This window comes from Marmota flaviventris, chromosome 2 (assembly GCF_047511675.1).
Source record: "Marmota flaviventris isolate mMarFla1 chromosome 2, mMarFla1.hap1, whole genome shotgun sequence".
In the NCBI taxonomy this organism is placed as follows: Eukaryota; Metazoa; Chordata; class Mammalia; order Rodentia; family Sciuridae; genus Marmota; species Marmota flaviventris.
The window spans coordinates 162,853,035-162,868,079 of NC_092499.1; the positions used below are offsets into that span (position 1 = coordinate 162,853,035).

The 15,045-nt window shown below is 38.1% G+C and overlaps 1 protein-coding gene across 5 annotated transcripts in view; it reads right to left on the minus strand.

The window, feature by feature from the left end:
• Macrod2 (mono-ADP ribosylhydrolase 2) overlaps nt 1-15,045 on the minus strand; it is a 1,986,218-nt gene that overhangs the window by 182,123 nt on the left and 1,789,050 nt on the right. For all 5 annotated transcript variants that reach the window (XM_071608715.1, XM_071608716.1, XM_071608713.1 and 2 more), the window contains 2 exons: nt 14,306-14,350; nt 7,046-7,129 (listed from right to left, as the gene is read on the minus strand). In XM_071608715.1, coding sequence (XP_071464816.1) covers nt 7,046-7,129; nt 14,306-14,350 — 129 coding nt within the window. The remainder of the gene's footprint in view (nt 1-7,045; nt 7,130-14,305; nt 14,351-15,045) is intronic.

Consider the following 15,045-nt stretch of genomic DNA (forward strand, 5'->3'; position numbering starts at 1 on the left):
AATGGCTCTGCATCAAGCAGAATAAAAAGAGCATAATTAAAGCAAGATGGTGGCATAGGCGTTTATTGAATTCTGATTCTCGCCACAGAAATTTACATTTTGCTTGGTATTTTGAGATCTAGAGGATAAAACAAAGCTTTTCTTTATGAGAGAGCTGCTTTTCCTCATTCCTGCTTTTTTTTTTTCTTTAAAAGCTGGTCAATCACTAAGCTCGTCTGAGTGATGGCAAAGTCAGAATTATGACTGCCTGATTTTACCCTTCACTGCACTTGTCAAAAAAATTAAATTAAAGATCATGCTTATGAATATAATGCATGAACTGCTGCATGGCATTCTGAAAGATAGAATGTCCCTTCTGTCCAGTCACTCACAAAACAGCCTGTCACATGATACTTCAATATGCAGAGAAAATAATAGGGTAGAGAAAAAAACCTGCTTCTCAGGAAATACGAGGGACATTCCACAAATGGTTCATGTATTCAGAAAAATTTACTTTAATAAAAAAATTAATAATAATTCTAATACTAACATTAGAAGCTTTACACTAGCTTAGTGATTTCTAGTTTCCAAAATATTCCACATATAATTTCATCTGACAAAAGGGATCATCAATATTTTAAAGCATAGTATCAGGCTTCTTGATTTAGCATTGCAAGGTGTGGTTTCCTGAAGACTGAACATCCCATGCATGCTTCTTGAATATGCTATGCAAAGGTAATTGTAGAGCAAGAGTCAAAATGCTAGTGCTTTCTGTAAAAGTATGATGGAAATGCAACATTCATTACCAAAAGCCACTGAAAACAGTGGAGATGTATGTATGGAGAAAATTGTTATTCTAAACATGCCACTAAACTTAGCAGCATAAAGTCTGACTAGTTTTTAATTGAAATATGTTTTTGCTTTAAAATATATAAGTGTGTGTGTATATCTATATATACACATATCCAGACTATGTGTTACATACATATGGGTTTTTTTTTGTATATATATATATATATATATATATATATATATATATATATATATGTATATAGTATGTGTGTATATTTATTTGTAGACATGTGCTATCTATATCTCTCTTTATATATTTATATAACTGAATCTTGAATACATGGCTGAGCTGGTGCTTATGTAAGGGAAATCTCTAGAAACCAAAATTCTGAAGGAGTCTGAAATAACAATTGTAAACAATGATAGAAGATAGTGTTCACTTTTAGGCATCTGCCAATCCCAGATGTCTACATTTAAGAACAGAGGTTATCAAACTTGAGCATGCATCTGAATCACATGGAGAGCTGTTACTAATATAGATTACTGGACTGCACCTGAGGTTTCTGATCCAGTTTGGGATGAATCCTAGATATTTCTAACAAATTCCCAGTGATGCTGATAATACAGATTCAAGGAAATTTTTGAGAACCACTAGATAGAGTTGGAGTGAGCCATACATATATGAGATCTAGAGGGGCCAGACCTGGGGTTATGAATACAGAGGGAATTTTCCTATGTCAACTTTAGAATTTGTTACAGAAGGATAAAAGGAAGAAAAACATCTCTATTAAGATTTCCCAGTTTTACATATATACTAAAATGGGTTTAAGAACCATTACAAAACAAAACAAAAACTCTAAGCCAAATATGTATTGAAAGTATCTCTAAATTGGTAGTATCTTTAGGCATTTCAGAAAAATCAATGTAAATAAATGAGCTCTGAAACCAACTTCAAAATGTCTTCACAGATAAAAAGTCTAAGTAAAATGACAGTTGAACAGACAATATACAAAAGGAACAACTATAAGTTTGACTTTACTATATTATTTTTAAAAATATAGATTATTTTAAAAGATACTCATATGTTAATTAAGTAAAAGAATGGCCAGGTATATTTGAAAAGGAACCAAATAAAATTTATAAACGAAGGAAGATGATAATAATGGAAGTTAAAAATTCAGTGAAGAGTTAAACATTGGATTAAATAGAGTGGAACAGAAAATTAGCAAATAAAATGAGAAATTTAAAACGAAATCATGAGAAATAAAAATGAGAAGAGACACAGAATGCAATGTGAGCTAAAGAGAGAGAATAGAAAGCCGTAGAGAAGCAATATTTAGTGAACTAACAAAACTAACGAAAAGACGCTCATTTCCAGATCCAGGAAGTACAGACAATACTAAGAATATAAATAAAAATAAATTCATACCACCTCATCATAGTGAAACCATGGAATACAAAAGATAGATAAAATTGTCAAAACAGCCAGAAGGAAAAGACAACTAAAATGAAGCCACCATGGAACTGAGAGAGAACTTCTCAGCAACTACAGAATTTGTAAGGGTATGGGAAAATATCTTCCAAATGTTGCAAGAAAATTATCTTCCACTTTGAATTTTTACCTAGACATGATCCTTTAGAATGAAAATTAAAAATGAAAAATAACAACATTTTCAAGCAAATAAAGCCTGAGAGACTTTTATTAAAGGAACTCCTAGATTTAATTCTGAATCATGGAGCCATATGAAAATCATATTTTATTAAAGGTGCCAAGTTTTCTATAATGACATTCATTTATCTTTTATTTGTTATTTTTGGATATACATGAAAGTAGAGTGTATTTTGACATATTATACATACATGGAGTATAATTTATTCTAATTAGGATCTCATTTTTTGGTTGTACATGAGGTGGAGTTTCACTGTGGTGTTTTCAAATATGAACAGAGGAAAGTTATGTCAGATTCATTCCACTGTCTTTCCTATTCCCATCCCCCACACCTTTCTTCATTCTCCTTTGTCTAATCCACTGAACTTTTTTTTTTTTCCCCCTTTGGTATCAGGGATTGAACACAGGGGCACTCAACCACTGAGCCACATCCGAGCCCTATTTTGTATTTTATTTAGAGACAGGATCGCACTGAGTTGCTTAGTGCTGGCTTTAAACTCACCATCCTCCTGTCTCAGCCTCCTGAGCTGCTGGGATTATAGGTGTGGGCCACCATGCCTGGTTTGTCCACTGAACTTCTACCTGCCCCTCACTATTGTGTGTTAGCATCTGCATATCAGAGAGAACATTTGACCTTTTGTCTTGGGGGATTGACTTATTTCACTTAGCCTGATAGTCTCCAGATCTATCCATTTACCAGCAAAAGTCATCAAGTCATTCTTTTATATGGCTAAGTAATATTTGACATTCTTTTAATTTTTTAAGAAGAAAGAAATTGGTTTAAATTGTTGAGAATTGGAAGTAATACAACTATCATTAATCAGATTTTTTTTTCAAATAATTCTGTTTATGACTTGTTGGGTTCTCAGAATTAACACTTATATCAGATGCCAAACAAGCAATCTGTGGTATAAAATTACTAATAATTTCATTATTAATATTGTATAGTGGCATGTTAAATCAAAGTGCACTGTGGTCCACAAGATTTCAGTCAAAATAATAAAAAGAAAACTCTATATAAAAGTCCACAGTATAAAAAATAGATTTAGAATTGTTATATTTGTAGTTTTGATGTTCAATAGTGTAAAAAAATATTTTCTGAAGCAATAATCCTTCAATTACAGCTATAATGTTGGCAACATTTTATCCTTCAAAAAATTTGTTCTAATTTCCAGAAAGGAGAAAGGGAAGAAGATTGCAAAGGCTGTGTCATTTCTTTAAAAGAGAGAGAGAGAGAGAGAGAGATTGCTACATTAATACTGAATGTACTTGGGTAAGTTAAAGAGCCATTTGCAGCTTGTACTTTTACAAAATTCTGTAGAATGAGAAAATTTGGCCATATGGTCTCCAAATTCTACTTCTGGGTCTAAATGTAGCTATCATGATTATACATGCTAGGGAATCTAGGTGAGTTTATTTCTATGATCCTTTCTGAGAATGTGTGTTTCAAGGTAAACTGAGGCAATTAGTAGTCTCTGTGAGGGTGGAAGCAGGGGAGTGGATTCCAAGGGAAGAGAGAAGGAAGATGGGAAAAAGTGGTGGTGTGTTAAATGGAGGGATCTAAAGAGAAGGAGGGAGGGAGAGGGGAGAGGGGAGAGGGGAGAGGGGAGAGGGGAGGGGGGAGAGGGGAGGGGGAGGGGAGGGGGAGGGGGAGAGGGAGAGAGAAAAGCAGAAGCTCCATGCTAGAAATGACCAAAAACTATAAAATGGGAGGAAGATCTAGAAAGAAGGGTCATGATCCACATTAAAATGTGCCTCTCCACCCAGGGATACACTATTCCATTTGCATACTAAGTGGGAAAGAATGATTGTGGCTCTGTATTATGACAGGAAATGAAAGATATGCAACAGTATAATGTGTGAATTCAGGCACATAGGTTATTTTGTCAAAATAGAAACACTGATAGATAAAAAGCACCGAATCATGGAATCATCTGCCACTGCCTGTCACATCATGCTTTTCCTCCTTCCTTCCCCAGTGATTTCTACTTTTTTTTTTTTTTTAATTTGGCTTTGAAGCTGTTTTAGGAACAAAAGCACAATTCCCGTGTTTTTGGAGAATGACTAACGTTTACATTTCACCACGATGTGACAGTCAGAGTGTCCCTGGAAACAGATCCACAGTTATCACATGTTCATCTTAGACTTAATGACTCAGAGAGGATTCCAAGATCACATATTTGGCGGAAGGGAAGCTGTATCACTGAGTCATATTAGGATTAGCAGATAATGTTCCTCAACAAAGCCATTTATTTATGAAGTGAAAGAAGCTTTCACACATTTTTGCAAGGAGCAACTTGGACGAATCCCTTCTTAATTAAAGGCATCGCAACTGCTACCTTTTGTTACACACTTTTTGGGACTCAGTAACAACAACACACTCAAGCTCTGGAAAACAATCTTCCACATAGATAGATCATGCACTGGATGAGAAACATTCAGTGAGTTCTTCTCTAAAGAAAAAGCAATTGTTTTGCTCCTAACTCAGTTCCTAAGCATGATCTTCAGAGACTGTCCACTAAATGACCTAATTACAGTGACACTGACACCCTGGCTCTTCTCCCCATCAGTTACTAACAAAGCTTATCATCTGGGGCCAGGCAGAGTTTCTGGCCTTCTCCATGGTACTAAGTGTTTTTTTTTTTTTTAAACTAAATGTTTTTAAACATTTAAGCCCATTTCATTGACCTGATTATGAGAGTACTAAGAATATTAACCAGTAACAGAATGCCAGACCTCTATGCTGGGCATTTTATGCATATTATTTCCATTCTCTACCATTAGTAGGGAATGTTCATCCCTTGCTATTTTTGCATGAAAGGGAGAGAACATCCAGTGCTATATCTTTATGTCCTTCTTCACCTCTCCTCACTTCTAGTGAGCTCAGAAGGAACAGCCCCATCTTGTCTCTCTCAGTCCCACCTGCCTGCAGGGAAGGGATGTCCTGATTTGTTCTTTATATAATGAGCTCACCAGGGCAGACTCTGTCCAGTCAGCTGAGGACACCTACACACACTTGCTCATGAAAATAATAAAAGGTAAGACCTCTCTGGCAAGGAAGCCTATATGGGGCAGGGTGATCAGAGACTCCAGTTTAACTGCATTAGGAATAAAGCTAATATCTTGATTTTCACTTTTCTTAAAGCTTTGCCTTCTCAGTTGGTTCTGACCCAGAGGAGGGTGAGAGCAGTGTCATCACGGATCACCTGGACCCACAACACTATCCAGGATGCTGTATAGTGATGGTGTGTGCTGCTCAAAATCTCTGTTCAAGCAACAACCTGCTGCTGGGAGAGAAGTAAGCTAACATCATCTGGCAGCCACACTTTAGGAATCCATTGCAGTACTGGGTTCATGCCAAGGCCATTTTCCCCCTGTGCAGCTTACAACCAGTGACTGAGCAAGGGACAGTGGGATATTAGAGCCCAGTCATTCCTGCTTAATATGAGACTCCACTAAGGATCAGTCCTTGTGCTGGGCTTCCCCAGACTTTCTCAGATGGCACTGCTGACTGAGGATACTCCTAATTCATCTGTCTTCCTGCTTTCTCTCCTTTTCCTTCTCCTGCTCCCTCCCTTATTCCTCTGCCTTTATTCTTCACAGGTATAATCCCCAATAAATATTTGCACTTCCCTCAAGGGCAGAATTGACTCTATCAGCAGTACTATACTCTTCATTTCACCAAAGAAATGGGGCTCCAGGCAAGAAAGTAGAAGACATAGGTATGTTCCTTTTTAGAAGTTTATGAATATGCTTAGGTTTGATCTTCACTTGAAAAAAAAATACCCTGTTCACATTTTTTAAAAGAACATTTGAATGACTTGGATGTTGTACCAGTGCTGTAAAGGGGAGCATCATTTCTTTACAAAACTGAGCAAAATTGGACCTGCCCATTCAAGTGCAAAAATATAAAGATACATTGGCTTCTACAAAATAAAAGAGAACATTAAAGACAAAACATTTTCAGCATTCACAGCTGAGGTTTGATTCTGGAAAGACTGAGTATTATTCATGAGATAAACAAATTATGCCAATAAGCCAACTGCTTACAGCACAGGTCTTCCTGTGCCAATCTTGACCTTCACCTTTACAGAGTTTCAGAACATGTAACTTGTGAGCACTTCATAATACTGAGAAAATTAAGTTTTAAAATTTGGTTTTTATGCCGGGTATGGTGGCATATGCCTATAATCTCAGTGGCTTGGAAGGCTGAGGCAGGAGGATTGCAAGTTGAAGGCCAGCCTCAGCAACTTAGCAAGGCTCTAAGCAACTCAGTGAGATCCTGTCTCAAAATAAAAACCAAAAAGGGCTGGGGATTGTAGTTCAGCGGTAAAGTGCCCCTGGGTTAAAATCTTCAGTATAAAACAAAATAAAAACAAACAAACCCCCCAAAACATAAAATTTGGTTTTTATCTTAACAAAAACATCCAAATCTGATTTTTCCATCCTTACATACAAAGATAGTAAATATATAAGGAAAGAACAATAGAATTGCTCTGTAATTTTTTGAACCCTTAAGAATATCTGAACTACACAAAATTTGAAATTAAATAGAAGTTTATTTTCATGGTATAATTTTCTAAAGGAAGGAAGAACAGGACTTACCTTCACTAGAGTCTTTTGAACCTTCTGGCTTCTTTGCTTTGCTCTTCTTGTGGGGTGGAGAGAGACCTTTTGGCTCTACCCCCTCTGGAAGTACAAAGATTTCATACATTCTTATTTAAATATTTACCAGTAGGGTTCAAAATTGTGTTGAAGTTTAAAGATGTTTTCTTTTTAGTAAACCCACACACACTGAATCTTAATTGCAGATTCATCTGTCATCACAGCTGAGCTAAATTTTGGCAAGGACTCGTGATTCTCCAACCTACGTAGACTTAAACTTTAAGGTTTTTAGCTAAAACATTTTTTTTCTTTTTGTAGACACCATTAATGACTCACACACATGTTAAACTACAGACAAGTGCTTTGTTCAATTTATTTATTTTTTTCTATAAGGGAACCTTAAATCATATATATTGCTTTTCTCCAAGAGAATAAAACTTCATGGATTGACAGTGGTCATTGACCATTTCATCGGAGTCCTCAAAGTAGGGCTAGATGAAGTGCAATGCCATCTCGTGTTTGAGGGGTGAGGTGGGGCCTGAAACTCTATTGCTTCTTTGTAACAGACTTCTTTAGTAATCCAGATTCTAAACAACTTCCACATGTCCCCAGTTAAACTACTGTGCTTCCCATTTCCCTCCGTGTTTTGCTAAATCTGTCCAAGGAGGCTAATAAATTAAATTCTGAAGATACTTTTAGGAACGTGTCTCCAAATTCATCTCTTCGGATGCTGTGTGCTCTGCTAAGCATTGCTTTACACGTCCAGCCCTGAGGGTTCTGCTGAGCTCTGGGCTTATGTCTTCAGCTGGGAGCTTCCTGGTTCTTTGGCTTCCTGCTACATCCAGCTCAGGGGAAGCCAGGGTGTTTGCTTCCTAGAATCCTGGTAGTCTTCTCGGGATGGTTGTGTTCCTTAGTCTAAGGTTGAAGTCCCTATCAATCGGTCTTCTCCACAGGGCCCTCTCTGTCTCTTGGGTTCTCTGGCTACCCACTCCCTATTGTCCCTTCATGGCTGGGATCAGAGTGTGCTCACTCCTCTCAGCCCTGAGGATTTCCCTTCATTCAACTCCCTTCAGGCATTTCAAACTTAACGTGAGCCAGAGCCAAACACTTGGGGTCTAGAAACCTCTCCTCTACACAGTACTGCACAGCTCAGGGATGGGTGTTATGAGCTACCCACTCAGGAACTAAACCCCAAACCTGAGATGCCATCCTCAGTATTTCTCTTGCTTTATTTTTCCATTCCAAGCAATCCCAAGTCCTATCAGCTCTGGTCTGAAATATATCCCAGATTTATCTGCTCTGCTCATCAGTTGTAATCACAGTCGCTCAAAACAGCAGCAGCTTTTGCTTGGGTTACAGTAATCTTCTAAATTCTAATTTATAGCCTTCTAATCTTTCTGCTTCTACTCTTTACCTCCTCTGATCTGTTTTCCACACATCAGCCAGTGTGATCTTGGAAAACAACGCAGGTCATATCGCTTGCCTGTTTAAAAATACCGTTACTTGGAATAAGATCCTAATCTAACTCTATGGCCTAGTCCTGTACTTCATTTGGGCTTCATCTACCTTCTTAGCCTTATTTCTCACTTGTTCTTTGTGTTCCTCAGTCACTGCAGAGCTAGTTCCTGCCTCAGGGTCTTTGCATCTGCTGTTGCTTCCCCCATCCACCCCTGGGACACATATATGTATATGTCTGCCCTGTATTTACTCTTTGAATCTCAGATCAAATTCAGCTCCCTAGAGAGGCCTTCCCTGACCACCTAATCTAAGGGGGCTCTCACAAGGGAGTTCTCTTCCAAACACATCAGTTATATCTGAAATTATCTTGTTCTTTTGTTTTTTTCTTTATGTTTTGCTCCCTGCCCTAGTCACCAAGAATGTGAGTTCCATGAGACAAGGGCACTTGTCTTTCCAATTCCTCTTATATCCTTGGTGCCTAGCAGTACCATAAGAAATTTATTTTAAGTTCTATTTTATATTTGCCTCACTCAGGCCTTTCTTTAAAGTCAGTATATAATGGGGCCCATGTCTAACTTTCACTCTCTTGGCAGCTATTGCCTTTGTGCCAGGATTCCAAAATTATACTATAGAGCTGTGGCAATTTGTTTTTCTTTTCCCATTTATTAAAAAAGGAACAGAACAACTTTAAAAACCCACATTTGATAGATGTGTTATTAAAAGTCTTCAGTGTTATAGACTACAAAGGTTTTGGGCACTAGGCTCACTTTTTCTGTGGTTGCGAGTCAATCACATCTAAGGTCATTACTATGGCCAGGGTGAAAAATTTTGCCAATGACTACATTAGCAGCCCCCCCAAACTTCTGTCACCAGGTGTGAGATGTGTGTTGACCTTTGGAATGGGTTCAGCAAAAAAAGAAATGAGATACTTGGAACAGCTCACTGAGCACAAATACTGGCTCAAAGAGATTCATAAAATGGGCAACGCGACTTTTGCAATCTCACTGGGAGAAGACTCTAATCCTTTTGTGCCCCTGAAGTGTGTCACCTGCAACTGGGACCAACAGGACAGTTTCCAGTGCTGGAAATCCAATTCTAAACCAGGAAGTCTTAAATTCCTAATTCTTGGTTTTCCACTTGAGGGAGAATTTTTGGGGAATGAGTGAGATTTAGAAAGACAACTGCCCACATTTTAAAATATTTAAGTGTTCTTAAATTACAACATCTTGGGGCTGGAGTTGGGGCTCAGTGGTAGAGTGCTTGCCTAGCATGTGAGAGGCACTGGGTTTGATTCTCAGCACCACATACAAATAAATAAAATAAAGGTCCATCGACAACTAAAAAAAAAAAAAAATTAAAAACAACTACAACATCTGTCTTTTTTTTTTTTTTTTTTTTTTGGTGGTGCTGGGGATTGGGCCTTGTGCATGCAAGGCAAGCACTCTACCAACTGAGCTGTATCCCCAGCCTGCAACATCTTGTTTTTGAAAAAAGTTGTAGGGTTCTCCTTGGGTAGTCAGTAGATATGGATGCTTATTAATTATGAAGTTGTCCATGATGTGGATATTGTATCATTTCATGATACCCATGATTAAAGTGTTCTAAAGCATTCAAATGAAAGCCACTGATACACATGCTTCTGTGCCCAGGTTTCTGCTTATGGCTCAGCAGGAAACCCCGGGGGAGCTAAAGGGTAAGTTGTTCTTGTTTCTCCTCAAAAGTATCCCCAGGCTTCTCCTTGACAATGTGCTGTGTTTTCTAGGTTGCCTCTGTTGAAACCTGGAGCTTTGCCATGAGCATGACTTTGCCCTCTGGGGAACTCAGCTGTGCACCTGGCACTGCTGTGATTGAGTTGCCATTGGTGGTTGCTGATTTTCTATCCCTGCTGGCTCAGACTGGGGCCAATTTCAACAGTGCATGGCCATGGAAATAAAAGGACATGGGGAAATAGTTACCATGCTAAGATTAAAGATGATGATTAAAGGACATTAAAGGAATTCTGGGAATTTAAGCTAGTCTATTTTTTTTCCATTTCTCATAGGCGCTTCACCATGAAGAAAGACCTTGTCCGACACAGATATCTGAGAGTCTGGACATAGGAGAAAGAAAGCTACAAACCTGGGCCCTGGGGTCAGGCCAATCTGGATTTGTATTCTGGCTGTGTTATCTAACCAAGAACTAATCCCTCTTAAGCCTTGATAATAACATTTCCTACCTCATAATGTTGTACATATGAAATGAGTCCATGCATGACAAGTGATTGGCACAAGTGGATGCTTGATTAAAAACTGGCTGAGCAGCAGTGTGCTGAGGCTGATCTAAGCCAGCTCACACCAATTAATTGCACCATCTCTTCTGAACTCTCACGCTCATTGGCTTCATGTTGGATAGTTTGAAAAAAACAAACAAACAAAAAAACCCCAAACAAACGAAACATGGTAGGTGTATTCACACCACAGAAATCTGCAAACTCTTCACACAGGGTCTCCTCTACTCTATCATTTTACTAGAACACCACTGGTTTTTTGGTATTTAATTTGCTATTCACTAGCATTCAACAGCATTTGTTGGCAGGTTGATTCACTCAAGTAGTCCTTCACTTGTGTGAATTGCATTCTTAAAAATCCCTCCAGCTTTTTTATTTGTATTAGAAAAGGTGATGGAAGGCAGAGGAAAGGCAGCAGTTATTGGTCTTGAGACACTGATTCAGACGCTTCCTGGGGACAAACATGCTCTAGTGTGAATAAAGCCAGCCTGCACACCAACGTCTGTCAGGGCCAGCTGGCACGCCAGGGAACCATCCAGCACACAAATCCCCCGTGATTTCAGCACTCAGATATTAGGAAATGGAGAGTAGCTCCCCAAGCCCACTCTGCCTGAGTGGCTTAGCATCCTTGGGCCTTCGAGTGTGACTTTAACAGCTGTGTTCAGCTGCAGGAGATAAGAGTCCCAGGAAATCTGGTGGGACTAAAATCAGAAATGATGATCCAATTAATGCCCTAGACCTCAAATGCTGACTCCAACCCTGTATACTCTGCATTAGCATTAATAATGATTTCCTTAAAATCACTCAGTGGTTTGGATAGGTATCTAAATCTCATTAAGAAGTCAACTCCCTTTGCCTAAAAATATGTACTTAGGGCACTTAGGCAAATGACCCATGGCAAGATAAGGTTCTTATATTGGCTGAACAAAAGGGCTATACCCCCACAGACAACACTTTCAAGGACACTTTATAGAAGCAAGATAAATGAGAATAGCAGAGATTAACATTCAATTTGTGGAAGTTAATCCACAGCAGGGTGGCCATTTAAAACCTTTTCTCAACAAAGTATTTTTTGAGAAAATATTGTTCTTTAAAAAATAAGACATTCTACATGGGTCTAGAAATTGAAATTTTAGTAGAAAATTTGTCTTGGGCTTTATGTTTTTTAAAAAGCAAGCAGAATCCTTGTAATAAATCTGATCCTCTCAGAAGGAAACACTGAGGCAAGGGTTTGAGTAGTTAATTTGAGACATTATTCCAGGAAGCACCAGAAAGGTGAGATAGGAAAAAGAAGACAGCTGATACCAAGTGTGTTAATGAGTAAATCGCACTGTGGGCATCTGGGGCTCAAATCTCCTAGAGACCTCTGAATGATGGCATAAAATCATGACGTCCAATACCACAGCCCACTAGTCACATATCATGGATGAGAGTTGAAAGGTAGCTAGTCTGAATTGCAATGTGAATGTAAGATACACACCAATGTCTAAAAATTAGCAATGTCAAAGATTTACTTTTGAAAAAGGTAAAATATGTAATTAATCTAATTTCTATATTGATTATGTCAAAATGACATTATTTGGGATGTTATACAAAATATTTTTAAAACTGATTTCATTTCATTTTATTTCTTTAACGTGACCATGAGAAAATCTAAAATTGTACATGAAGCTCAGATCTGAGGCTCGCGGTTTATTTGCACTGGGTGGTAATGGAATATAACTTGCCTCTGATGTAGCCTACAGGAATGGTGGGTGATTAACCAGTTCTTGTTCAGCACTGATTGGAGTGCTAGTCCAGAGAAATTAACTCCTTGGTACCTTGCGTTTGCCTTCATGACCACAGCAAAGTCTTTAGCCAGGAGGCAATAGAATTCTTTAGAAAGCTAATATCATAAAACAATAATGAATGCTGAGGGGACATAGGTAGGGCACCAACAGATGCTACCACCCTCTTCATTCCTGCTTCTGACTTTCAGATCCTCCCACAACTTCTCATGCCTTCTTGATCCATTGCTTTTGGGGAGATCAAGAGGACCTTTCAAAAATCAGACATGTCTGGACTGGGGAAGAGTAGATAGAAACTATGATCATTGTTCCAATGAACTTTCATGAAGAAAGGGAACTGATGTTATTTCCCCAGGAAGACAGTCAGTGGTCAGGGAAGAGAGAAAAATTTAACTGAATAAGCAGGAGGCCCGTTTTAACCAAATGGAATCTATTGCATCAGAATTTGAAGAGCCTCCTATTAACAGAGCTGCTCAAATTGAGATTGTCAGTCATTTGTAGGGGGTTCTGGCAACAAATAGGGGGTAACACAAAATTAGAACCGCCAAGACATCTATTTTTTTGAAATTTTGAAACCTGGCCCAATTTCATGGCGAGAGCAGTGCAGTTGCTGAAATGGAGAGCATGGGAATCTTAAACATAGAATTAAGTGCTATACCTTTCCAATATCTGTTAGAAATGAGAGACAGAGAGAAAAAAAGAAAGCAAGAATGTTATCGTTACTGTGGCCCAAGCACTATGAGGAACATTTGAGGTATGTTACCTCATTTAATCCCTTAAAAGAAGCAATCTGGTGAGAAGCATAAAATGAAGTTTATAGAAAAAGACACTTGCTGAAGGTCAATAAGTGGTGTAGCTAGAATTGAATACAGGGCTATTGATCTATGAATTCATTGTATTCATTAGTAAGGACATATTAAGTGTCTACCTTAGGCAAGAACACATGCTTTTATCTACTAGATTTCCCTCATAGACACTTAAGGAGTTGGCGTGCATCTTAATTTCAGATAATGAGAACAACATGCCATATATAGAAACTGTATTTTCCGAAGATGGCCACAGCAACATTTTAGGTTTTTACCTGCTCTGAAGAACCACTCACCATCAAGAGATTAAACCTATATTTCTATCCTGAAGCTGGGAGGACTATTCCAGAGAGTATAGTTTAGCGGAAGTGATTCAATGAGACTTGTGACCCTGGATCTTAGGAAGGGTAAAGCTTCTCCCTGGCTCTCTTACCTTTTCAAGAGAAGTGCCACTGGCCATCATGCTGTCAGGAAGTCCAGGCCACATAAAGAGGCCATGTACAAGTATTTCAGAAAAATTTTCCAACTTAAGTTTCAGCTGATAGGTAGAAACAGTTGCCAGCCAGGTAAGTAAATGAGTGAATTTTCAGATGATTCCAGCCTCCAGCTCTGGAGACTCTTGTGAGCCCCAGACTTCATGGAACAGGATGATTGGGTTATCTCTGCTATGTTGTCTGAATTCCTCATGCACAAAATATATGAGCATAAGTGGTTGTTCTAAGCACCGAGTTTTGGGGGTGATTTATTATACAACGCTATAATAAACTATAACATCATGTTAAGCATAGTTTTTGCCTTAAGAGTTAGTGCAACTACTTCCTTATTTTACAACATTGAGCATGCATGTCTATTTTTATTAAGCTGATTTTGTCTTTCTTTGAAAAAATATAGGGTATAAATAAAGAAAAACCCATCTCAAATAATAAAATTGTAAGTTCAATACCTGAATCTTCTTTCATTTCAACATCCTCTTCCTCATTGGTATCATCTATTAAAAGTAGGAGAAGATAAAGAGAGAGTCATATAAGAGCTAAAAATCCCAGAATGTTCCACTTTGACTAATAAAATATATTTTTTTAAAAAAGAGCTCAGTAAAAAGACACTTGTTTTTGTTGCATATCATTGTGTTGAGTTACAAAGTGAACACATTTAAGGCACTATTTAATATCCAGGGTTTACATTTATGTTTTATAAAATTATTACATATTTGTAATAAGTTGTAATATTCAGAAATTCATTTTACTTACACAAATTATGCATGGCCACCTAAATCATTTTAATTCTCCAGAATTGTGAATTATGGACTTTAAATTTCACATTGTCTATGTTTATTAAAGGCTTGCACCCTTATCTCAAGTATCAGAGCAAAACAGACATCAACATTTGGTTGAATGTTAAACACAGACACATGTTAAATCCCTGTATGGCACCAGGAAAACACTACTCTGCTACACTTGTAAATCCAAACATTTATGCTTTCAAGTGCCCCTAGTGGTTGAACCATTCCCATGTAAGTCCCCTCATCTTCCAGTGTGACCCTTTTAAGTGGGGGTAGGATGTGTGATTCCTCTGTGTTGTAGATGACACGTGCTCTTTTGAACTTAGGGCATACTACCACATCTTACCTTGAATGCCCTCCATATCCAGCACCAGTCTAACATCTATAACCCCACAATTCCTGTA